The sequence below is a fragment of the Poecilia reticulata genome, linkage group LG20 (genome assembly GCF_000633615.1).
Source record: "Poecilia reticulata strain Guanapo linkage group LG20, Guppy_female_1.0+MT, whole genome shotgun sequence".
In the NCBI taxonomy this organism is placed as follows: domain Eukaryota; kingdom Metazoa; phylum Chordata; class Actinopteri; order Cyprinodontiformes; family Poeciliidae; genus Poecilia; species Poecilia reticulata.
The window spans coordinates 11,223,288-11,248,946 of record NC_024350.1 but is presented as its reverse complement, the minus strand read 5'-3'; the positions used below and the strand labels follow the sequence as shown (position 1 = coordinate 11,248,946).

General features: G+C 39.8%; 1 protein-coding gene across 9 annotated transcripts in view; it reads left to right on the top strand.

Moving 5' to 3' along the window:
* The window catches only part of relch (RAB11 binding and LisH domain, coiled-coil and HEAT repeat containing), a 35,368-nt gene extending 11,539 nt beyond the window's left edge, over positions 1-23,829 (top strand). For 3 of the 9 annotated variants that reach the window (XM_008396140.2, XM_008396144.2, XM_008396137.2), the window contains 20 exons: positions 2,196-2,219; positions 6,781-6,893; positions 7,040-7,130; positions 8,230-8,301; positions 8,403-8,543; positions 8,635-8,799; positions 8,881-9,028; positions 9,139-9,295; positions 9,875-9,998; positions 10,240-10,288; positions 11,030-11,109; positions 11,785-11,891; positions 11,986-12,085; positions 13,426-13,508; positions 16,239-16,302; positions 16,418-16,556; positions 16,664-16,780; positions 19,773-19,861; positions 20,388-20,458; positions 22,514-23,829. In XM_008396140.2, the coding sequence (XP_008394362.1) occupies positions 2,196-2,219; positions 6,781-6,893; positions 7,040-7,130; positions 8,230-8,301; positions 8,403-8,543; positions 8,635-8,799; positions 8,881-9,028; positions 9,139-9,295; positions 9,875-9,998; positions 10,240-10,288; positions 11,030-11,109; positions 11,785-11,891; positions 11,986-12,085; positions 13,426-13,508; positions 16,239-16,302; positions 16,418-16,556; positions 16,664-16,780; positions 19,773-19,861; positions 20,388-20,458; positions 22,514-22,634 (2,055 nt within the window). In that variant the 3' untranslated portion in view covers positions 22,635-23,829. Of the gene's footprint in view, positions 1-2,195; positions 2,220-6,780; positions 6,894-7,039; positions 7,131-8,229; positions 8,302-8,402; positions 8,544-8,634; positions 8,800-8,880; positions 9,029-9,138; positions 9,296-9,874; positions 9,999-10,239; positions 10,289-11,029; positions 11,110-11,784; positions 11,892-11,985; positions 12,086-13,425; positions 13,509-14,173; positions 14,257-16,238; positions 16,303-16,417; positions 16,557-16,663; positions 16,781-19,772; positions 19,862-20,387; positions 20,459-22,513 lie in introns of all 9 variants that reach the window. The other 6 variants (XM_008396145.2, XM_008396143.2, XM_008396146.2 and 3 more) reach the window with 4 other exon arrangements.
* Positions 23,830-25,659: the final 1,830 nt, after the last annotated feature.

The following is a 25,659-nucleotide window of genomic DNA, read 5'->3' as shown; positions in this document are numbered from 1 at the left end:
ATTTGACATTGCAGAAAGGTATACTTTCTTTTTCTTGCATACGTTTTTTCTTCAAGTAGTTGTTGAAACCCAGTTCAACCCCTGGCAAAAAGTATGGAATCACCAGTCTTGGATGAGCACTCATTCAGACATTTCATGCTGTAAAACAAACTCTGATCAAAAACATGATACAATAATAAGGTCATTATTATTGACTTGTTTTCAGCCAACAAGTTTCCTGAAAACTTGTTGGCTTTCAGGAATACTCAAAGAAATGAAGAGAAAACATTGTGGAAGTCAGCAAATGATACTTTTATTGATCAAGCATAGGGAAATAAATATGGAGTCACTCAATTCTGAGGAAAAAAGTGTGGAATCACTCAAAGTGGAGGTAGGAAAAAAGGATACACCCAGTCTATTTCCTTTCCCTAAATGGACACCTGCTCCAGATTAGATGTGCCCGTTAGTCTGCAGTTAAAAACACCTGCAGTCATGACGCCTTGGAGGGCTGCTGGACAAAGTGGAGTGGCGAGAACCATGGCTCCAACAAGAGAAATGTCCCTTGAAACAAAAGAGAGGATTGTGAAACTTCTTGAAGGAGGTAACCCTTCAAGCATGGTTGCTAAAGATGTGGGCTGTTCACAGTCAGCTGTATCCCAGATATGGACCAAATGCAAACAGCATGGAATAGTTGTTAAAGCCAAGTGTACTGGTAGACCAAGAAAGACATCAAAGCGTCAAGACAAACAACTTAAGGCCATTTGTCTTGAAAACCGAAAAATTACAACTAAACAGATGAAACATAAATGGGAGGAAGCTGGAGTCAATGTATGTGACCGAACCGTAAGAAATCGCCTAAAGGATATGGGATTTCAATACAGGAAAGCTAAACAAAAACCAGCATTGGCACCTAAACATAAAAAAACAAGACTCCAATGGGCTAAAGAGAGGCAATCATGGACTGTGGACGACTGGATGAAAGTTACCTTCAGTGATGAGTCAAGAATCTGCATTAGACAAGGTGAAGATGCTGGAACTTTTGTTTGGTGCCATTCCAGTGAGATTTATGAAGAGGCCTGCCTGAAGAAAACAACCAAATTGCCACAGTCCTTGATGATATGGGGCTACATGTCAGGCAAAGGCACTGGGGAGATGACTGTGGTTAATTCTTCTATCCATGCACAAGTTTACATTGACATTTTGGACAGTTTTCTCATCCCTTCAATTGAATAGATGTTTGGTGATGATTAAATAATTTTCCAAGATGACAATGCATCGTTGCCATAGGGCAAAAACAGTGAAGGCATTCCTTGAAGAAAGACGCATTCAGTCGATGTCATGGCCTGCAAATAGTCCAGATCCCAACCCAATTGAAAACCTGTGGTGGAGATTGGAAAAAAATGGTCCACAAGAAGGCTCCAACCTGCAAAGATGATCTGGCAACTGCTGTCAAAGAGAGTTGGCACCAAATTGATGCAGAATACTGTTTGTCGCTCATTAAGTTCATGCCTCAGAGACTAAAAGCTGTTATAAAAGCAAAAGGTGGTGTAACTAAATACTAGTGATGTATTTTGAATGGTCTTTTGTTTATGTTTTTCATGAGTCCACACTTTTTTCCTCAGAATTGAGTGACTCCATATTTATTTCCCTGTGTTTGATCAATAAAAGTATCATTTGCTGACTTCCACAATGTTTTCTCTTCATTTCTTTGAGTATTCCTGAAAGCCAACAAGTTGCACTTTGGAATGACCTTATTATTGTATCATGTTTTTGATCCGAGTTTGTTTTACAGGATGAAATGTCTGAATGAGTGCTCATCCAAGACTGGTGATTCCATACTTTTTGCCAGGGGTTGTATACCTGTAGCGTGACGGTGCACACTGTGTTGGAGGCTTGCAGTCTTCTGGAGGGTGGTTTGTTATTTAAATGTCAACCCGCAAAATTTGCGCAGCGTTTTATAGAGTTTACTTAGCAAATAAACATTCCCAGCCTGTAAATCTCCTGCTGTCTTGTGTCTCATCTATTGATTTTGAAATGTCATCCTGTTTTAAGGAGGCATTCGTTTTCACTTTATCATCCTCATCGCCATTTCTCCGCTGCTACTTTGGATTGGTCTGTCACATTTTTGCTGGCCTTTTGCCTCTTCACTGGTTTTTATTTCTACTCCTCTTTTCGTCTCACTCATTCTCTCACTCTCATGCATGCCTCTCTTCTAGAGAATGGTTTCACATCTTTGCCAGGTGAGTCTTTCACGCACTCATCTGCATGGTTCTGGCGTGTAGATTTAAGCGACTTATGGCCAACTTTCCCCTGAAGCTACAACTGCTAAGAGAGGCGGCAAATAAGTGCATTAAATAAGTAAATGCATACAAGAGCGCAAGTAAATCCAGAATTATTTCCCGTAGCTTAAAAAAATTCTTGAGTTTTGCTATCCTGCTGTACAAGATTGCCAAAGTTTAGCAGTTTTAGCTTTTTAGGGGTTTTGTGTGATTTTTTTTTTCCTGCTTATTTTCCACTAGTTGATGAAGCTTTTCTATTCCTGATGTTGGAATATTCTGGTTGAAAAATTGATACCAGTTAATTAATCTTTAACATGTTTTCAACAAGCACAGTTGAAATCAGAAATGTACGTTCACCAAATAAAAAGACACTTTTTATTTCTCACTATTCGAAGTGAAATCAGACCAAACTTCTGTTTTATTTCAGTTAGAATTAGTAAAATTATATCTATTTGTTAAATGCCACATTAATAAGAAACGTATGAAAGGAAACCCAAATGGCTTGCCTTCTGTTTTATTGTTTTGTTTGTTTTTGTTTTTTTATCTTTTAAAGCACTTTGCTCTATAAATAAAGATTGAGTGATTGATTGATCCAAGTCATAAATTTCAAATCCATTACTACCAAAAACCATTGAAAGGTATGTGAGATTCGGATTTTGTTTACATTATCTTTTTGATTATTTAGATTTCTCTGACATATTTTCAAGGATTTTTTTTTTTTATTGTCATACCAGCTTTGCTTGTTTTGTGGAACAAGATTTGGACTCGGGTCTCAGATTAAAATCAAATGCATAAATAAACAATAAAGTAATTTTAACTTGCCTAAAACAAAAGAAGTTTGGTCCAATTTAACTTCAGACAGTGATCAGTGACAAACGAGGGTATTTGTGTCTTTTTATTTGGTGCATCTCAGCTTTCTGGTTAAAACTTCAAAGATGTTTTTCTTTTTGTTATTTTATTTTTTTTTAACTGTCATGTTATCAAAAACGAGTTTTTGATACCCCATAAATTCGTTCACGTTTGTCATGTTTCAGCACAAACATCCATCTATTTTATTGGGGAAAAATATTAGATTTACCAGCACAAAGAAGTAAATGACTAAAGTTTCTCTTACAACTTTTAGAACACCACATATTCCACCATTGCAAGAATAGACTCACAAATTGTTGTCGTTAAAAATTTTGAAAGCTTTCCACTGATTCTCAATTTATTTATTTTTATCCAGAATTATCCTGTATGTAGCTCCTTCCATCTGCCCATTAACTCAGACCAACTTCATTGTTTCTGCTGAGGGGGGGAAATAACAGCATGTTCACATTAGGATGCTGCCACCACCGTGTTTTTCTTTGTAACACGTGAAGGGGGATATTTTCTGCAACCACCGCATTCTGAATATAAAGATTTACATGTTAATGGCTGAATACAAATGTACACCTCACTTTTCAGATTTTGTTGGGAAAAGCGTGTTTAATTACTTTGTGGTGCTGCATCACAATGCGAAGAAGTTCATGAGGTATGAATACATTTGTAAGGTCATTTCAGTAGTACTGAATCAAAATTAAAATTTCTTTCTGCCCCTTTTTCTTATCTCACACAGTAGATAATGATATTGAAGAGCAAGTGGTATAAAATAGGGGGAAAAAAAGTGTTGAAATAGGTCAAGCAGTAACCGTGGCTCCCCTCGAACTTAAAAAAAAAAAACAGACACCTGCACAGGTGTACACACTGACTACCTGCATGCAGTTTGTGTTTATGTCTGTCTATTGTACACAAATACAAAGTATTTGAATCTTCGAACCGTGTTAAAACGTGATACATCACAACTTGTGATTGTCTAAAAGAGGTAAGTCTGGTTGTAGTGAATTGCAGTTTCACTGCTTTGCATATCGCCTTGGCAATGTAGGCGTAGTGAACCTTGGGCCGTTAAGAAGCTCCTAATCTCCTTCCTAAATCAAGGCAAACAAAGCAAAGGGAGAGGTTGGTGAGAAATAAAATTACAGGGAAATGCTAATCCTCTGGAGCCCCTCTTTAGTGTTGTGGACTTTGCTCTGTGTCAGTTGGATTCACAGATCATTACCCCGTGTATTCATAAGCACAGGCAGCTGCTCACACTTTTGCTTTGCAACTTGAAACTTTGTGCCCACAAGCCTGGGGACGAGACTTTAGTTTAAATGCGAGACCCACTGAAAAGCAAAATATGTTTGACCTGAAACAGTGAGTTGTTTCAGGCTGCCTGCCACCTGGCTTTGTTATTAGACTCTGTAAATCAGTAAACATTGCGTTTGTGTTTCAGGTACAAGACTCTATTGTAGTGCTGAAATTTGAACTTGCATCCAATTAATTTCTTTTGTTTGTAGTCTTGTTCTAAAACATCAGCTTCTCAATTTCATTTTGTACATACAAAAAAGTACACCAATGAGAATTTTGTGGCCAATTTCCAATCATTTTGCAAACATTTTGCTTTCTGTTTGTGACAAAAAAACAACAACAAACTGGACTAAAAAGATTTGTCTAGATCAGTGTTTCTCAACCCCACCCGCTCTGCATGTTTTAGATGTGCCTCTATTCCAGAACTGCTGATTCAAATGACTGCATGACTGTCAAGTACTGCAGAAGTCTGTTCATCACCCAGAGATACAATTCAGGTGTGAGGCAGAAGGGAAATACCTAAAACATGCAGGACGGGGGCGATTAGGACCAGGGTTGAGAAACACTGGTCTAGAATAAGAAAACTTGAAAAAACTTGTAAATTATATTGTTCTCTTGTCACTCTATAAACATCCCAGACTTACCTAAGACAATTTAGAAACACAATTTAAAATCAGGTGGATTTCTTCATTGCAGGAATTTGCATGTTGAGTTTTTTTTTTTTTTTGGTGAGTAGGTAAATTTCAGATTTCAGAATAAGATTCATTTTGTATTCTATGTGATTTTTATTATTTTAAGCACCTCACCGTTTTGTTGGTATTGTGGCCTATGAGTACCTGGAGAGAACCTATACGTGCATAAAGAGAACATGCAGAAAGGCCACAGACCAGGATTCAAACCTAGGACCTTATTGCTGCACAGCAACAGTGCTACCAGTTTTACATGGAAAATAATACACATCAGATTCCTCATTCAAATGAATTTGAGAAACACAAAAACCATTCAGCATCTGTTGTTGAGGGGCCTGACATCTTGGTTAAGACAACATCATCTTGTTTGGCATCGCATTTGTCTGTGTTGTGCAGCAATTTACCCAAAATCTGTTTTAAATTGAAATTCAGTTAATTTAGTGTGTGGCGCAGTCCTTGAATGTCCGTATAGAGTAGCTCTGGTCTTTGAAGAGAAACATTGAGCCAATTTGTTCCTCGGCCTCATTTTTCCCACAGTGTTTCCCAGAACAGGTCAGTTAGGTGTGTTTAACCCCCTAAAGGAGTCTGTCTTTCAGAAACACAAGGGTTCGTACTCGAATAAAGTCGGGGTGGTTTCAAGGATCTTGGATGTGTGCGCTCTGTGAATTCCTCCGGTCATTTAATCGAGCCTGTGCTGTAGGCTTTTAGAAAACTGCTTTCATGAAGTGCTTTCAGAAGCCAAGGCAAAAAAAATTATTAAATGTGACAGCTAGATTTGTTTGAACTCCGTTCCTTTGCAACGTCTGAACACATGAACTGATTTCACCCACACAGGACTTGTCATTAGACACATAAAACCATCCAGTGATACTTTATTATTGGATTTTTCTGTAGTTTGTACAAGTCCGCCAGCCTGGCACTAACTTCACAAGGTCGGTCTAGCTTTGAGCATTGAGCGAGTGACTCACCAGAACCCTATCTTTACCCAGTCCTCTCGATAATATCCTAGTGTCGGTGTTCCGCTTGCTCCTCCAGAGGCTTGGCAGGAGAATATTATATCTTCTCGGAAAGGAAGAAAAAAAAAAATATTTTTAACTCCGTTTGCACTCTTTAATTTTGGTGTGTTTGTAGGGAATGTAGGACTGACCGCAGTTTGGCCATGGAGGCCCTCTATCAAGGGCAACTGAGCACTCTCCCTTCTGGCTAGAGGTCCCATGAACTCTGCCTGAACTCTGAAGTAGAGCTCAGATTTAGAAGGGGAGCTTGGTGTGTGTGTGTGCGTGTGTGTGTGTGTGTCTGTCAATATCCAGCTGTGTCTGTGTGTATGCATGCAGTTTGTAAGCTTCTACAGTACGTAACATTAAATGTGTGTGTGTGTGTGTGTGACTCCAAAGCTGAATGAGTCCTTATAAGACCGACATGATATTTGAGGTAAGCAAGTTTTCAGCGGTATTAAAGGAACTCCCTATTTTCCAAAAGTTACCCTATGTGTCGTATTCTGCCTGTGACGTTCCAATTTTCTTCCCGTTTTTATTGACCTAACCTCCTCCTGTATTGCTCCTGCTTCTCCATTGACTGACCTGCTCAATGTCAACCACTTTTTCTTCTTTTTTTTTTTTTTTTTGAGCTGCATATGAAATTTAATGTAATGTGAGACCTTGTGTTTGTCCTCTTCTCCCCCTCAGGAGCTGATTCCCCTCATACTGTGCACTGCATGCCTTCACCCAGAACCTAAGGAGAGGGACCAGCTCCTCCACATCCTCTTCAACCTGATCAAGAGACCAGATGATGAGCAGAGGTAACCCTGTATATCGTAAACATAACGGACACAGGTTTAATTGTTCGGTATCTTTTTAGGTTTTGCCATCCTGCTTAGATGAAGGAGAATAATACAGTGCTCGTCCACTGACGCTTTCTCATGTAAGTCAATTTGTGTGCCCGTAGACAAATGATCCTGACGGGCTGCGTTGCCTTCGCAAGACACGTGGGTCCCACTCGAGTCGAAGCCGAGCTGCTTCCTCAATGTTGGGAGCAGGTATGGCACATTCAGTGCAATCAACACCATTTTTATTTTATTTTTTCACTTGATACCACTGAATTTAGTTGCCTATCAATAGACATTTATCCCTAGACCTACAGCATTATCCCATCCATCAATTTTCTTTACACCCTTCTCCGTAATGGGATCAGGAGGGGAGCTGGCGCCTGCGCGAGAGGCGGGGTACACCCTGGTCAGGTCCCATGTTACAACAGGTCTACTTTATTTGTGTAGCACATTTCAGCAGCAAGGCAGTTCAAAGTGATTTACATCAGAAAAACATCATACAGTAGCCAGTTGTGCAAGCCATTAAACACCAAAGTTGGGGACTTTTCAGATTTTTATCGGTGTCACATTTGGAAGATCGTGTCTTGTTTTCCTTCTGCTTTGCAGTTGTATGAAAGACAAGTGTGTGAATACGTTGATGGTGATGCTAGTGAGCTCACAAAATGTAACAACGCTGTATGTGTCAAGTTATATTAATAATGGACAAATTCAACCATCAGTTAACTGCATATGTAATGTTTTCCCTTATTATTTCTTAATGTTTCATATTTTACTCTAGACAAAAAAAATACTGTTACTTTCTTTTAAGCTATTTTACCATTTATCCAGGGTCAAAGGTCAAGATTTTTAATCATTCCATTTATTTCGAGTGCCTATATAGATATATTCAAATGTAAATTATGCAAGAGATGTCCTAAGCTTTAATGCAAAACGTAAATTATAAGTAAATCACTTTGTTTCAGTGAGAAATCTGTTTAGTGCTGCTCTGATTATGAAAATTACTTTCAGTGCTTTGTGAGAGACCCTGGCAGGAATGAGATAGCAGTTTTGTTTTTATTGCCACCTGTGCAACCACACTCATGATCAACAGAAAGCAATTGCCTCGGCAATGGCCACCGCCAGCCGTCCAGAGGCTGAGAATCTGCAGACAAAGACAAACTGTGGTTTCCACAGGGTCAGCATGTTTATGACACTCCACTTGTTTCCATTCCATTGTGACTGCAACCTCAGTCTGTCTGTCTGTCTTCCTTTTCAACTTGTGTTCCTCTTTTACATTCAACATTTGTGTGCGCACGTTTGGCCTCTGCAGATTAACCACAAATATCCGGAGAGGCGGTTGTTGGTGGCTGAAGCCTGTGGAGCCTTAGCTCCGTACCTGCCTGTAAGTTTTAAACTGAGCACAGAGCAGAGTTCAAACGAGGATTATGTAGGTTTGTCGGCTTCTTTTCTTAAAATCCCTGACTTCTTCCCTCCTATTTCCAGAAGGAAATCCGTAGCTCGCTGGTGCTGTCTATGCTGCAGCAGATGCTGGCTGAGGACAAGGCTGACATGGTCAGAGAGGCTGTGGTCAAAAGTCTGGGTATTATTATGGGTTACATTGATGACTCTGACAAATACGCCCAGGTAAATATCCTGGGAAGAGGAATGTAAATCATGGCTTTCTTTTTAATCCCACTCAACTGATCCACGCAAACTGCTGCTTTGTCCGTTGCAGGGATTTGAGTTAATGCTGCTCTCGCTTGGGGACCCATCAGAGCGGGTGGTCAACGCAGTCCACCAGGTCTTCATTCCTGCCTTCGCTGCCTGGACCACAGAGCTGGGCACCCTGCACACTGCACTCATACCTTCTCTGCTGGCTCGTATAGAGAAGCTGCTTACAGTTGAGTTTCTGTGTGTTGCTTTATTTGGGGTCTGCCGTCGTTCGCTTTTCGTGCTAACTGAGACTTCTCTCTTTCCGCAGCAGGGAGAACACGGCCTGGACGAGCACAAGCTTCATGTTTTTCTGTCGGCTCTCCAGTCCCTGATTCCACCTCTGTTTGCAGTGGTGCTGCAGAATGCACCCTTCACCAGCAGAGCCAAGCCACACGAAGACATACCTGCTATAGAAGGTAAAACGCCCGAGAATGCACATGCGTCTCCGTTTACGAAAATCGCAATAGGTCAGCAGAAGCTTTGGCCGAAAGATGCGGTGAATGAGCAGCGTTTGTCTGTCGCCCAGTGACCCGGTTCCCGAGGCCGGCCTCTCCTCTTCAGGACATGGCTATCATCATTGGGAACAGAGAGCTGCTCAGCTCCCTGCTGCTCCTCTATGACCACCAGCTGGAGCATGAAGGAACCACTGGGTGGGAAAGCCTGCTGTGGGTGGTCAACCAGCTGTAAGAGATACGCACATGGGCACTTAATGTAAAACCTACTAGATTAGGGGAAATTAACACCAATTTAAGACGTTCAGCAAAATTTTAATGACTCAGGTTAAACTTGTTTTTGGAGATTTCAACTAATGTAAATAGATACATTTAGACTGTGACTTGCACATGTATGCTGCTTGAACCACAAACAACACTATTTTATGGAGATTATAAATGATAGACCAACATGTCATTTAAGCTTTTCAAAACATATAAACTATAAACTCAAGGAGTAGTTTATGGGAGGCTTGTTCCAGAAAACCTTTATTTGTGACTGCAACAACAGCTTTACAGAGCAGTGCTGAATACGTGCCGCACTTTTCAGATTTTTATCTGAAGAAACAAAAACAAAATCGGAACAGTGCCTCATTTGTCGGCGTCTTTCATAAAATACAATTAAGTTTATAGATGTGATGAGACGAAGCATAGAAAGTTTAAACACTATTAATATTGTAAACACTGTTTTCAGTAATCTACACATATTAAACGTTGTATTGAAATTTTCACAAAATCGTCAATTTCATTTCTTGTCTGTATTTTGACCAGCCTTCCTCAGCTCATAGATATTGTGGGTCGCATCAACGTGACTTCGTCAACCTGCGTTCACGAGTTCTCTCGCTTTTTCTGGAGGTTCTGTCGCACGTTTGGCAAGATCTTCACCAACACTAAGGTAAACTCCGGTCAACTACCACGCTTTAGTTTACCGAGTTGTTATATGAGGCAGTCATAATTTTCTGTCTTGGTTTATTTTACGAGTCTAAGTTTCAAGTCTAGTGCTATTACTGTATCAAATGTTTTAGCTAGTTGACTTTTAAAGCTGTGCCAGTATTCACGTCAAACAAGCTATTTTTTATTTTTTTTTCTAAGATGAGTGACATGGATGTTCTGTATGTGTCGTCTGGCTTGTTTAGGTGAAGCCTCAGTTCCAGGAGATTCTAAGACTATCAGAAGAGAATGTTGGTAAGGGCTATTTTACTTTCTCTCATTTTTTTATGTGTTTATATCTTGTTCTAAACTCTCTCAAGAGAATGTTGATAGATGAAGTTTAAACTCTAGACACAATTGATGTAAACAAGCTATTTGGAGTCAGCGTTGGGTGTTCCCCCTCTTCTTCTTCTTCTTGTTTCTTTTCTGTTGTTGTTGTTTTTAATTCCAGACATGTTTGTGCAGTTATAACGGGGTCCTTGGTTTCATTTAGCTGCCAAGTCATTTAGCGTTGGTATTGTGGCCATTTATGAAATGTGTTTTCATCTGAAACTCTGTCAGTGTTGAGGTTATCCTGATCTTTACATAGCATGGGTCTTATTCTGTGGGTTTCTGGAAGACCACAATACAATAGAAGTATAATCAGGCCACATTTCTTTCAGGCAAAGTCATGGTAACAAATGTGGGCCATTATGTGATTCACTGCCAATCATCTCCCCATATATGTATGCAGTTGTTTCTTCATTTTACTAATTGATCAAGCACAATGAAAGGATGTTAAAGCACATGTGCACGCTCCTCTCGATGTAATAGTTTGATCGTTACACGTTGCTTTAGAAACGCATTTCTGCAGCAGGAGTATTTTTATTTTCTTCTTGTAACTTATTAAAAAGCTGAATTTCTTCCATACTATTTTAACATCAAGTACTGTTGTGTAATAAAATGTTCTCCACTCTGTGTGGTTCACCTAACTTCTATTTTTCATTGCTCTGTCAGACGCCTCAGCAGGGAACGGCATACTGACCAAAGCTACAGTCCCAATCTATGCCACTGGAGTGCTGACGTGTTACAATCAGGTAACTTTAAATCTACAGAGAGCCTAATGCTGTTTTTTTTTTTTTTTCATGCGACATGCACCTGGCTTTTCCTGGTCAATATTTGATGTGATTACTAGATTATCCTTTTTTTAAAAGACCATGTGTAAGTTTTATATTCATTCACAATTTAAATGTAACAAATGATGAGCATAAATGAAATTATTTGTTAGAGATTCCTCAATATAAAGGGGTTGAAATAAGATTATCCACATTTATGCTCAGCAGACAATGCATCAGCAAATGCACTGTTTATTTCATAATGATATTCATTCATTTTTCTTCTAAATTTTGCATTATCTATGTTTTAAATTGCTCACTGGGTAACAGAAAATTAGATTTAAAGAAGTCTAATTTTAATGTAAACAACAAAAAATGTAGGAAGCACTTAAAAACGCTGATACAGAAATGAATAATCATTTTGTGTGTTGGAACCAGGGACACATGATACATAATTAGCACTGGTATCAGCCGACATTAGTAATATTTTAACATATCAGTCTAATAAGTTTTTAATCAGTTTTTTGTCATAACAGTAGTATTAATATCTGATTTCTGCCCAAATTTTCATATTGGTACCTACATATGCAGATATGAAAATGCTATTATGTTAGATTTGTATGGACTCAGATGATGTAGCCGAACAAATCTATGCAGGAGGAAGATCGCAAGCTGTTGGTGGGTTTCCTGGAGGACGTCATGACGACCCTGTCTCTGTCTCACGCTCCTCTCGACAGCCTGAAGGCCTCCTTTGTAGAACTTGGGTAAGGCACAAACACACAAATAAATACATATAACATAAGAATAATTTAACGGATGACAGCTAAGTTTGTCGTTTCATGTTTTTGCCCATGTCAGTGCCAACCCAGTGTATCATGAGCTGCTGCTGACTGTTTTATGGTACGGGGTTGTCCATACGTCTGCTCTGGTGCGGTGTACCGCAGCGCGAATGTTTGAGGTACAAACTAAACTCTTATATCAATTTTTATTCATGTATCAGAATATTTTTTTGTCACATTCTTATTAAGACATTGAAATAAATACTGTAATATGTTTTAGAAGCATCAAAGAGTAAATATAATCTTCTTTATTTATTGTACTTTTGAATTATTTGTAGTTCTAATTTATTAGATTATTTTTTAATTTATATAAGTTCTTAATTATAAAGTGACTGTAAGTATTTTAATATTTGCCTGCAGTTTTGAAACATATATTTACCTTTTGTGCAGTATGCATTTATGTTAATGTTCATCTATTTGCTGTAAATGTGCTAGCTTTGCTTTCTGCTGCTGTTGCTGCTTTAAGATGCATATGATATTAAGCTGTTGTGTCTTTTGAATGTAAGTGAAGACTTTAGCAAAAAATGTTCTCGGCACTCTGGTTCCAGCTGTGATGGTTAAACCCTCCTCAAGCCAACGTCAGATCTTTCACTGCACAACGATCTCAGAAGCTGCTATAAAAATACCTGCTCTGTGTTGAAGCGCTGAGGTCAGCAAACTGAGAGTAGTCTGTAATGAAGATGACCCAAAAAAGAAACATTATTTTTACTGTCAGAATTTCAGGCCCTGTGGAAACAGAAATTATTGCTGATCTGCAATAGTTTCCTGATTGGGATGCTTGAAACCTCTTGAGGCAAAATATTCAAACTGAGGTCTGTGCAACCTTTAGATCAGATGTCGGCATGAGGGTCTAGTTAAAGCAGTGGAACTTTGCTTATCTTTATAAACGGGGGAGGAAGAATGGGAAGCTGTCTTCATGTCCCCCTGTTTTGTAAATTTTGTACCCTTTCCCAAAGCACATCACTGTCACCATCCCATAGTGTACAGTCGTCCACCATCGTTAGGACTGTGGATTGGAGGGGGGGAGAGGGCCTTTGCCACACATGCCAGATCAAATTCCCTGCTTTTTAAAATGATTTCCTGATTTTAATTGGATGAAATGATTTGATCTGGAGTCTGTGGAAAGAACCCACGGCTTTGAGCTCGCTTTACTGTAGTTGAATCTGAGCTAGAGTACGAGTGGATGTGTGTGTGTGTAAAACTGTGTGTACACACACTTGCCTGATACGTGTAGTGTCGTTCTGTGCCTTGCAGCTACAGTTCTTGTCATTGTATATCACTTTATTCCTATCTTTTTTGTGTTTTTTTTTCTTTTTCCCAACTTTCTTTCTTTCTTTTGCTTTTTTGTTTTGTTTTGTTTTGTTTTTCTTCTCTGTCTTTTGCCGGTGTTGCTCGCTCTTGTCCCAAACGCCCCGCCCACCTATGTGACTTCACGGCTGGCTCTGTCCAATCCGATCAGCTGCTGGTGAAGGGGGTGAATGAGACGCTGGTAGCTCAGAGAGTGGTGCCGGCTCTCATCACACTGTCTTCCGACCCTGAAATGTAAGTGGAACAACAGTAAAAACAATGCTGCGTCTCTTTCCCCCTTCTCTCCGCCGCCTGACAACTATCGCACTAGAACGAGTCTGCACCTGCGTGGAGCAAATTTTACCCATAAAACCCAATCGTTTCTAACGGCATTACGTAATCCCTCTGAGGATTCAGGGTTTCCGTGAGACCGTTTGCATTAAATTGGCTTTGTTTTGTCGTTTCAAGAGGCTCCTGTTTAGGTTTGGGCTGTGCTAGGGTGGTTCTACTGCGCAGCCACTGTTTCACACAAATTTTCTGCAAGTGTTTGCCATCAATCTGCAACACTAGCGCATGCCAGCTCTCATCGCCTCATCTGTCTTTTAACACTAACCCGTTCCCTTCAGATCGCTGCATGCAATACCGTCCAAAAGCAATATCCCTGCATGTTCATTTGTTCCTCCCGGCCCCTCCTCTTCCTCCCCCATCCTCTCCTTGTTGAAGCAGGGCATCTTCTAAAGGATTCTATTGGTGGTTGGTTATATTTTTTGCCCCATCTCTCTACTTATCCTGTCACTCTGTTCTTTTTTTTTCTTTCACTCTAAAACCTGTATTATCCCCTCTATCTCTGCCTCTCACTCTCACCTCTCCTTTCCCGTACCTCTCCCACTCTCTCATCCTGCTGTGTGGTGGGTTTGCAGTTGGTTCTTCGAGGCATGAGTGAAGCATTAGTTGACCGTCGGGCGGCTCCAGCCCTAATAACACTGTGCAGTGGGCCTGAATTGTGAGTTAATCAATGCAAAAACAGAAAGAAAACTCTGAAGTCATTGTCATTTTGTTGGCTGCATCCTTACAGTGTCAAATGGTTTCTTTGTTTGCATTTGCCTTAGCAATGCCACATGTTGAATATTATTTAACCTGCAGAAAGATGAAATGGAACTGAAAGACTTTTAATGACAAAAATTTGTAGCAACCCTGTTGGAATGCAGCCTCTTCCATATCATCATTCTATGTAAATACACATGTTTGTACATGCAGTTGGCATGAGCTTCTACATTAAACCTGTACACATTTTTGTTATTAATATCTTACTGTTTGTGTGTAGCTTAAAAGAAAATGTTGCACAATTAGCAGAATATGAGAAAAATTCAGAAATTAATTATTTTTTACATTCACAGTGGCCATGACAGGATACCCATTTAACCTCGTATAACAAACCGCTCACTGAAGAGTAATTTCCCAACATCTAAAACGGCTCAAGTAAACTATATTATTGATTATAATGTGCGTCAAATTTTATCTGTGCTTCAGATGGATCTACATAGCTAGTCAGTTTAAGACGGACTGAACATTAGTACTATCTGAACACATAACGCTAATTAACCACACGGTCCATTTTACTTAGCAACTATCAGATTAAAAAGGATATAAAAGTTTACGGTTGGGAATTGTTAAACTGCTTCACACTTTTTGGGATTTAGTTTAAGACGACTGAAATCTCCTCTGGAGTAGATCCCAGTTTTATTAGTCCTTCTGACTTCTTCATCCAAACATCTTCCTTCTCCAAACTATAATCACCATGAGAGCCCATTTGTGGTCAGTGACGAACACTCAGACGCACACAGACAGAATCTACTGTCCGTCTTTGACGCATATTCTTATTTGTCATCAGCTAGCTTGTAGTTCCTTCTCCCAAATGCAACAAATGAAACACCATTGCTAATTGTTGGGCAGTGTGACACACACTGGCTTTGTAGTCTGTGCTAATGGGCCTCAAATGCTGTTAATTACATGCAGCATACTGACTACTGTCAAGTACTGCATAGATCCTCACTTTTTGGAAATCTTTAAGCCATTTTACAAAGTTGACTGTTATCTTTTGTGTGTTATCCACTAGTTAAGAAACAACTGACTCTGTCTCTCGACTCAACGCTAAGTGTCAGGTTTGGGCTGATGTTATCTGCAAATTGTTGCTCTTTCTGTTTTAAAACCCTGAAAACTCAAGGCATGTGCTATAATCTTGCATCGCTGTCCTCATTTACCAACCATAGGGCACATTTTTAATACCTTACCACAATTGAACCGAGTTAATCATTAGTAATGAGACCATTTCCACTGCAAATGCTCAGTCAATAGTACTGTGCGGCAACAAAGCGGGTCATGCAGCCCAGACTGGGATGCAGAAATCAGTCGGGTATTGGAGATCAGTTGTCCAACTGCCACCTCCAGTTAGCTCAGCCTAAATGTTACATCTGCTCATGAAAGTAGCTAAACGGAGCTCGAACGAGCTAGACAACAACCACCTCTGTCTTATTTAGGGTTTCAAGTCAGCTCATTACACTCTAAGCACTGCATTTGGATGAAACGTAGAACACGATGTTAACCACAGCAAACCTACTCCTTTGTGGTTTCGCTCATTGTAGACTGAAGGTGCCACTGAATTAAGGAATGTGCATAAATACATAATTTAAGTTTTGGAATCAGGTTGCAGCTTTGTTTTGAAAACCTGAAAGTGGCCTGGGAAACCTGTAGGAGTCTCTCCACTGATGACAGCCTCTGCAGCCACACGAGCCGCTTTAGTGGGATCCGAGCACCACAATCTACTCCTGCAAATGCTTTAAAATATGGGGCATCTTTTTTGCAGATAACATTTAGGTCTTTCTGGTTGTGGTTTAAGGTCAAATTATTTAGAACAATGCCTAACAGAGTGACGCAATAGCAGAAAGTGGTCAGTGTTTCTTTTGTGTGTTTTCCTGCCGTTTGCAGATCAGTTAGGATCGCCACTATTCCTGCCTTTGGTACCATCATGGAGACTGTCACACAAAAAGAGGTAAGGAAATTTCACAGACGACTGAGACGTCGCATTTAAACGCTAAATACTTGTTTCACGGCAATTTTCCACATCTGTGGAAATTTCAGCTAATTCTTTACGTGTTTGTGCGTAGCTGCTGGAGCGTGTGAAAATGCAGCTGGCATCGTTCCTCGAAGACCCTCAGTACCAGGATCAGCACTCTTTGCACATGGAGATCATCAGGACGTTCGGAAGGGTCGGTCCTAACGCAGAGCCGCGCTTCAGAGACGACTGTACGCACCATACGCGACATAACAACCTCTCCCGTACTTCACAGTCACGTTTTTGCGATGCACACTAAGGTTTTGTTTCTGCCTTTGACTTCTTTGTGTCCCTGAAGTTGTTCTCCCGCACCTTCATAAGCTTGCACTAGCCAACAACAGCCAGTCAGTGGAAAGCAAGAGGATCGACATCGCCATCCACCTGTTTGAGGCCTACAGTGCCCTCTCCTGCTGCTGTATCCTTCATTGTTCTTGTCTTGATTCTAGGGCTGCAACTCACGATTATTTTAGCCATCGATTACTGTGTCAATTTTTCTGATGATGGATTATTCTGATTTTTAACCGATTATTGTGATGCTTAATCGATTAGTCAGATTAAAAGAAATTGGCACATTCTGCAGATTTTAACCACCTAGGCCTTTTTTAGACAATGTTAGAAATATATTAAAATATGCAAATAAACAAATAATTCAATTACTTTTTTTTAAATTAAGAAAATGCTTATTTTTTTTTGTTTCGTAAAATGCAATAATATAGCATTTATTTAGTATATTCCTGATTATTTGCAGAAAAATATGCATCTTTAACAAAATAAATACTGTCTACTAGTGTTTATTTTTTGGGATTAATATTTGGATAGCAAAATATATATTTTTTTCTTTTTCTTGTTTTACTGAATTTGAGCCAGGTCAAGCTAGAACTGCTACCTTAGGAGTTCTGTTGAAATCTATTTACACATGGTGCAAAATGCAAAAAATATTTTGTAGTTTTGGCTTATCTACTGTTCTGAGGGTGGTGGTCTTTCAGGAAATGAGCGTGTGTGTGTGTGTGTGTGTGCCAATTAGCAATTACTAAATTAGATGATAATTATTTTGATAATCAATTAATCATGACTAATTCGATTTAATAATTTCTGCCCTATTTGATTCTGACTTGCCATGGAAATTGAAGAAAAACTTTAGAGGTAACCTGTTTAGTTCACGTTTTTACTCCGTCTTTGTCATGTGTGAGTCGGTGTGTGACGGGACAGAAAGCTCGCCATGCTGCTCTGGTTTGCTCCTGGATGTTGACCCAGTTGCTGGTACGTATCGGTGTGGTCTCACTGCCTGAGAGTGTGGTTGACTGTGTACGTTGGCTGGCTTTGCCTGTCATTTGGCAGTAGGAGAAAGGAAAAGCAAGCTGTCTCCATTCTGGGGATGCAAGTAATTACAGGGTTGGTTCGGCAAAGGAAAGGATGAGAAGCAAGAGAAAGTGTGTGAAGAAAAGCAGCAGCTCCAATCCTCAGCAATGGTTCTCTGGACAGGATCCTCATTTGCGTTGCATTTGCTTCACCTCTTTCCTCCCGCTCGTCTGTGATTCTTTTTTCCTTCTCTTGGCCGCGCCTTTCCTCCGTCGGCCGAGCCCCACCCAGGTCCAGAACACACAGACAGAGCCCAGCTGGCCTGAGGTTCATTCCTGTGGATTTTTGTTAGGCTGTCATTTCAGTGCTGTCGTGTCCAGGAGGTGTAGCCCTAACCTCAGAGGGTATACCTCCCACTGTACTTTTTTTTTTTTTCTTTTTCTTGTAATCAGTGTGACAGGCTCTGAAGCTGTACATTCCCATGTCTAAAAATACACGTTTGTTCGCCGTTCGTCCCTCGTAGGCCCCTCAAACTTTGACGTGTGGCAGAGCCACGGCAGTCATGGATAAATTAGCAGCATTACCTTTATTCCACTTTTTGTTTTCGGTGGCAAGAGACCTGCCACTCAAAAAAAGAGTCTATACCTTTAACAGTGAAAGATACAGAACATTACATTTTCTCAGTACATTTACTGTATGCATGTTATTATTTCACATAGATGCTGAAAATATCTAAAATAGAAATTACAAATCTTGGGCTTGAATGGTAGTTAAGCTCTTAAAATGTTTACACATTTAGCAAGGGAGAAACACTAAGACTAAATAAAAATGTTTTTTATTCAGCTTTAAAACTATTTTACCAATTGATTCTGACAAAATAACTTAGAGTTGCAATAGTAGAAGAAATATTTTTGTGTGCAGGTTCTATATGTTCCTACTCGATTAAAAACCGTAGTTTTTTCACCATTGTCAAGAACTGGAGTCCTTGTTTTGCATCAATTAAAGCCAATTCTTTTTTCTTTTCTTTTTTTTTTACTTGGGAATGTTCCTTTAAATTGACTGTATGTTTCTTCTGTAAAGTATAATTTTCAGCACAGAAACAGAAAAAAAAAAAAGTATTTAACTATTTATTGTAAAATAAAAGTAAACGTTTCCATTTATCTGTGGAAAAAATGCACACATTTGAAATAGAAACAGAATGGAAAATGGAAAATTTTAAAAGCATGGAATTTAAACCTGGAACTCATGTTTCAATTATATCTGTAGGAAGCCATCTGTGTATTGGTCTTCAAGGATGATCTTGATCAGTGACTTTTTTTTGTTTTTTTTTCCTCCCAAGAGGTTTAGGGGAAGTTTTGATCACATAGTTTCATGTTTGTTGAGTCAAATTGTGCATCCCAAGTTTCTCTGGGAGTTTTTCTGACACAATATCATCTAAGGAGTTCCTTCAGTCTGGCAGCTCCTCCACTGTGGTCTGATTGGTTATGTACCGATTGCTTCTTTGTTAGATTCTCCCATCAATGGAGGCAATATCAGGACTTCATTCATAATGATCACAGCCCTTGGTGAGCCATGTGCTGTGCTTCCCAGGGAAGTCAGATCTAGCTCGTATGTCTAGGTTTTTAAATTGCGCAACTTCAAGTGAAAGTTGTTTTTGTTTTTAAAAACACTTTTACCCAGAGACAGTCCTGTGCTGAAGATCACCTTCTGAACTGGTGTACTGCAATTCCTCTTAGTCACATCTCTACCATCCAGTTTGAAAGATGAGTTATGTCTAAACTGTGATCACTTTGGAGAAATTTTAATAAACAGGGACTGATTAATTCAAACAACATGAGCTGCTGAAGTGGTATACACCAGAATGTATTATGGTATGTGGTAACAAAGAGTCTGAATCATCATGGCGCTGGAGCATAGTTGCTCTTTGTGTAACTTTGTCTGTAAGCAATTAATTGAAACCACATTAAGAGTTGTTATAAGACAGCAAAATCTGGAAACTTTTAAAAGCCTGAAAAACCTTTTTATATACTAATACATTTGTGATGCTTTAAATGAACCGGCATCAAGATTGCTTTTCATTCTCGTCCTTAACGTGTCGCGTTCCCCAGTCATTTCTGAGGAGGTCATGGTCAATCATTTCCTGCCAGGCCTCAGGTGTCTGCACGCCGATATGGAGCAACTGTCTCCAGAGCATGAGGTCAGGAGAGACACACGCACACACACGCACTCATACGAACAGGGGGATTTCTTTTTTTTCTTCTCACACACCTCGAATTCACAGACGTGAATATCTGCATTCTCAAGAACTGCTGCACCACGCTGCCTCATTTTTTTCATTCATAATTCCCAGGGTATCCGTCTGGCTCTTTACATCTTTCACGGAAACACTCAGACACACACCTAAAATATTTATTTTGGTCATCAAGTCTCACGCTATCCAGTTCATGTGAGCATTTTCCCAATGTGACTAATGATCAGTTGAGCCGTCGGCTCTGTACATCCGCTCTGTCCCTGTGATCCTGATACCAGGGTTCAATTATGTTTTCAAGGCATTAAACAGATGCAGCATCTTAGTTTTGTCAAGTTCAGTGGGTTATTCAGCGCCTCGGAACATCCAGTTAATTTATGTCACATGGAGGTTACAGATGAAGTTTGTCTAAATCATTTCAGTGTTTTACAGATGTGATGTTTCAGCTCAAACTGTGCTTTTTTCCCCCCAACAGGTGATTCTAGGGTCTATGATCAAAGAGTGTGAAATAAAGGTGGAAAACAGAGGAATTTCTGACGCACAAGGGTAAGTCTCTTCTTCACTGGGAAATGTTTTCATACCATATGTAAACATGGTATGTCAAAAACGATCCATTTCCTTCTCAATAATCAGAGTTTGTATAGATCTATACGAGGATTCTAGCAGAGCCAAACGTAAATTTTTTATCTTGTTAAAATTAAAAGATGAATTTACACCTAAACCCTCCATGGTTGTGATAACAACTGTGATCTTTTTCATCTTACGATTGTAGAACTGCACCATATCACAAGATATTTCATTTTAAGCATCATGTTAAAAAGATTAACAGTTTCCAGTTTAATATTGTTTTGAAACAAATGCTTTATTATGTTAGACAGGTAAATCTTCATTCATACTGCAATAGTGAGGCCTATGCAGCTATTCTGTCCTTGATTATCATTAGTTGTATAAGTAACACAAAGAGAGCAGCAGTAAGACAGGATTTATTTATGATTTCAAATCGAATACAAAATCTTTACTGAACTAGCATGTGATCTTGTAAAGATTAGCAAGATTAGAGAGGTTAATCTACATTTGCAAACTCCTCATAATGTAAATAGCTGCTGTATAAATGGTTACAGTTTCCTAAACGAGGATTACTGTTGTTGCCGTGAACATTAATATGAGACGCTCACTTGTCATAAAAAAGGATTGGATTTTAGAGTTTTACGTTTTGAACTGACCTAGCTTGGTAAAAACCAGCCCCTTGTTCTATGCTATTCGTTTCGTAAAGAAGGTCCGATTGTTTCCTGGAAGCGTGGATTGTGTTGAATCGCCTAACTGCTAACGTTTGAAAGTGACGTGCATAATGCGCCAGTTCGATGCAGTGAAGGTTACTGGAAGTAATCTGCACCGTAAACGTACATCCTCCGCTGCGAGTACATATGTGCTAAATCGAACAAGGCGGCTCTTAATGTTAATTCAATGTTTCAAATTGTGGCCAACATGGACTGCAGATCCTCCACTGCCATTGCTAAACCTACGGGTAGACTGCAAGTCTAAAACAGCGCAGAAAATCGACTTTGTCGTTTTCGACTTCTCCTTTTGTTCGCCAATTGGCCTGGTAGAGAATTTTCTGCCGGGGAGAATCCAAACAAAGGGAAGAAAGCCCAGACTGTGCTGCAAGCGAGAATTTTTAAGTGGAGATGCACAGGAAGCCAATGGCCAGCCTGTACTTTTCCAATATTTATAATTAACTGGCAAGCCATTACATTTGTAGTCATTTCACCTAAAGTTTTGACTTGTAGAGAAGTTTCTCTGGCGTGTAGCTGACATGTTGATCAATCTATTCGTTGTAAGAACAATGGTCCCTTTTATGAAGATTCGAACACAGGGGTAAAGAAGAAAATGAATGTGCTTCAAGAAGTTAGAACAGCTGAAAAAGCTGAGGAGTCTTCATTTGATCAGCAATTAGCTTATTGACCACAAAACCTAAAGGGTTTCTGTGCTGATACGAACACAACTTTCAGTTCTCCTGGAACACGTCTAAAAAAATATTTGTAAGATTTTCATCAGACCAGAAGTTTCGACGGTGTTCCACAATAAAAAAAAAAAAAAGGAATCACTCAACTGGAAAACTGAAACCTTGTGAAACTCACCATTTTCTTTTATGAGCTCTTCTGAACCAAATGCTGTTTGGTAACGCTGACCACTAACCATAGAAGACTCAACATCCCTATGCTCATTGGCTCTTGTTTACAGTTGCCGTTACGATATGATGTTTGTTCTTCTGTTGAGCAATGGAGCAGTTCAATCCGGTGCTGTTAACGTCTCCACTGCATCAGCCAGAGTCGTAACTAACCCAAAAGAGGAACTTAAGGAGCCGTTGGACTGTAAAGATCAGGAGCGTTTCAGCTGGCACGTAGTATTTCCTCTTTAAAAAAAAGTTGATCAAAGGGTAAAACATCTGACAGCAGGAACGTTAAAGATCGAAATGTTGCTTTTTTTTTTTCTTTCCTTTATATAGGCTTTTTTTTTTTTTCAGCTCATGATTGCAACATTTTTATATACAAATTGAAACGTTTTGGGCCTTTTTTGTGTGTGTGGTTTTTCCTTTAATAGATCAATTTCTATTGCCTCCAGTTTGGTGGGTGAAGATGCCAAGACCAAGTTTCTGAGTAAGATGGGTCAGCTGACCACTTCTGGAGCAATGCTGGCCAACGTCTTCCAGAGAAAGAAGTAACCAACTGACGTCCGATGAGCCATCGCGATGAACTGACAAAGTCTCCTGTTGTTCCTGGGAGCATTTTATTTCAGTGAAGAAAGCTCTGGTTCAGCCCAAAGTAGTTACGCAATTGTGTTGTTAAATCAAATGAACGATGAGACATGAAAATAATGCTGCAGAGATATGCACTACTTTAAGGAGAACTGAAATGTTTGCAGTGAAAGCCTGTGAAGTTTTTTGCCCCTTTCCCCCCCCGCCCCGGCCCCCCCACTTTTCCTCCGCAATTCTTTATCACGACATGCGCAATGTCAAGAACTGAGGGTCTGGCTTTATTTGTCAGTGTTAACATTTTCATTTCAGAGAAAGAGGCAAGGGGGTGGAGGGTTAAAGCAGAACACTATGGCTACGCAGGCAAAATGATGACGAGGAACTTGAAATGATCACAGAATTGGATTTAATTTGAACCTTTCGAAGTTATCCACTCCAGGAAACATAACTCTGAGCTCATACTGCAGGTTTCCATGAAGAACTTTGAAGAACACCCTTTTTGTGGTGGAAGGTTTCTTTTTTTTAAATAAAAAAAAGGTGTGGTAACTTGAATTATTTTGGGAAATTAAGGCAAACGTTTGAACTGCAAGGCTGTGCATCTGTTTAAAATGACTTATACAGTGTGTCTGTAGTTAGAAGTGTTGCCTACTTGAAATTATTCACAATTTCTTGCCTTTATTTCTTTGAGGTCTGTACTTGACGGTTCCTATTTTATTGTTTATTTATGTCTTAATGAAGGAAAAACAAACTTGATTCCAACTTCCAAAGAAATTTGCACTTCACTTTGCTTATTTGTTCTTCGTAATGGATCTTTGTTGCTTTAATGTGGGTTCTTATACATGATGACCATCACTACCTTTTTCCCCCCTCCCCCCCTTTAATTCTGACAATGTAATGTTGAAGCAAACACTGGTCTTAATCATACCTTCTCTTGCCGTTGCATCTTGTCTGTGTGTTGCCGTTTTTCTGATTGTACATTTTAATTTTTTTTTGTTCGTTTTTTTTTTCTCTCCAAGAATGTTGATATTTGGTTTTAATGTCCGTTTTGGAGAAGCTCAAAGAGAAACGGCAAATATCTGTACCATACACTGACCTGAGGAGGAGAGTACTCTCTGTATATTTGAAATTTATGTCATGATGTAATAAATGATGGATTGGTTGTGTACTTTCTGACTTCTTCTCCCTGCACGGCTTTTGAACGGTTTCCTTTATGACTGTGGAAGAGCTCAGCAATCTGGCCGCGGCTCGAGGCGTCGGCAGGTGTGAAAAGCTGTAAAGCAGCCATTTCAAAGGGAGACAAAACAACATGCTTACTGTCTTTCACGTCCAGCTTTTTGATGTGGTCTATTGTGCACTTTGTGCAATAAACCAAAGTCCACTTTATGGGACATTCCCAACATCTTGCCCAACATACGTACACCCCCACACAACCCTTACATCTTTTCTCCATAGGAATTCCGCCATTAACGTTAACACGGAATTTTGTACAAACTTTTTTTTTTTTTTTTTTTTTTTGCCATTTCTTGTTGACATTTTAGCCCGATTCGCCACATTGATTTGCGTTTTTAATTAAAAAAACAACAACAACAAAGCGGCCTTTTATTTATTTAGTGTTGGACCGGTGTCGGTCGGGCTGTCTCTGCGATAAAGAGCAGAATTTGCATATCCAGGCTAATATTCTACAACCATCGCTGATAAGTGACCAGGTGGGTAAATACTCGATTCACTCCAGATTGGGAGAGAAGCGGCTCGTGAAGGCGTGCCGCGGCTTCCGTAGAGACGCGTCTGTCCCGGCAGGTGCCTGCGTGTCATTTGCATTGATGGTGAATGGTTTGCTTCTTCCTGCGTCAAAACAACTCTATATGTAAAGTTACGGTAAATAGTAAATATACCTACTGCTTCTTTTTAGGTTTTGCATATCAGGATGTAATAATAATAATAATAAAAAGCGTCATTCAGTGGCTGCCATGTCCTCAAATGAAGTAAACAACCCCAGGTAGATAGCATCGTCCTATACGCAGGACAGTCCTGGGCTGTTTTGGGGGAAGGAAAAAAAGTTTTGATGATCTAATCGCTTTTGAAATCCACTTTTGGTAGCAAAACCGAAAGAAAATGCCTCGTGTGTGACTTTAGCAGTTTTCTCACATTGATGTGGAGGAATGTTTGCTGCTTCTACACAGTACTGCTTCAGCTAACTCGGGTTTTACATGATTTGTGCACAATTTTACTTCATAGTGATATTATGCCTGTTGACTCCCGAGCTTCCTGCAGATTTCTTTAAATATTTCCTTATGTTTCCATTTAGGTACAACTAGTAGAGTAATTTACTGATTACACCACATGGCATCACTTTAAGCTGAATATGTTGAGTTTTCGGGCTGCACAGTGGCGCAGTTGGTAGAGCTGTTGCCTTGCAGCAAGAAGGTTCTGGGTTCGATTCCTGGGCTCGGTCTTTCTACATAGAGTTTGCATGTTCTCCCTGTGCATGTTTGGGTTTTCTCTGGGTACTCCGGCTTCCTCCCACAGTCCAAAAACATGACTGTCAGGTTAATTGGCCTCTCCAAATTGTGTGTGTGTGTGTGCGCGGTTGTGTGTCTCTGTGTTGCCCTGCGACAGACTGGCGACCTGTCCAGGGTGACCCCGCCTCTCGCCGGGAACGTTAGCTGGAGATTGGCACCGGCAACACTCCCAACCCCACTAAAGGACAAGCGTGTAAAGAAAATGGATGGATGCTGAATTTCCCTCTGGGGTTACTGGAGTATGTTTGAATTGAAACTCCTACCACAGCATTCATCCTCAGTTCAGTATTTATTTTTCAGTCTATCTGTTGCCGGTTTATTGTCCTGTTAGGCATTTAAAACATTTTTTTTTTTACAGAATATAATGACTTTCAGACACTGTCATGGTCATCGTCACCCCTCCACCACCTTGGAGGTGCTTGACGACAGGTGATGAGTGCTTGTGATTACATGCTGTGATTTGATCTTGCCAGACC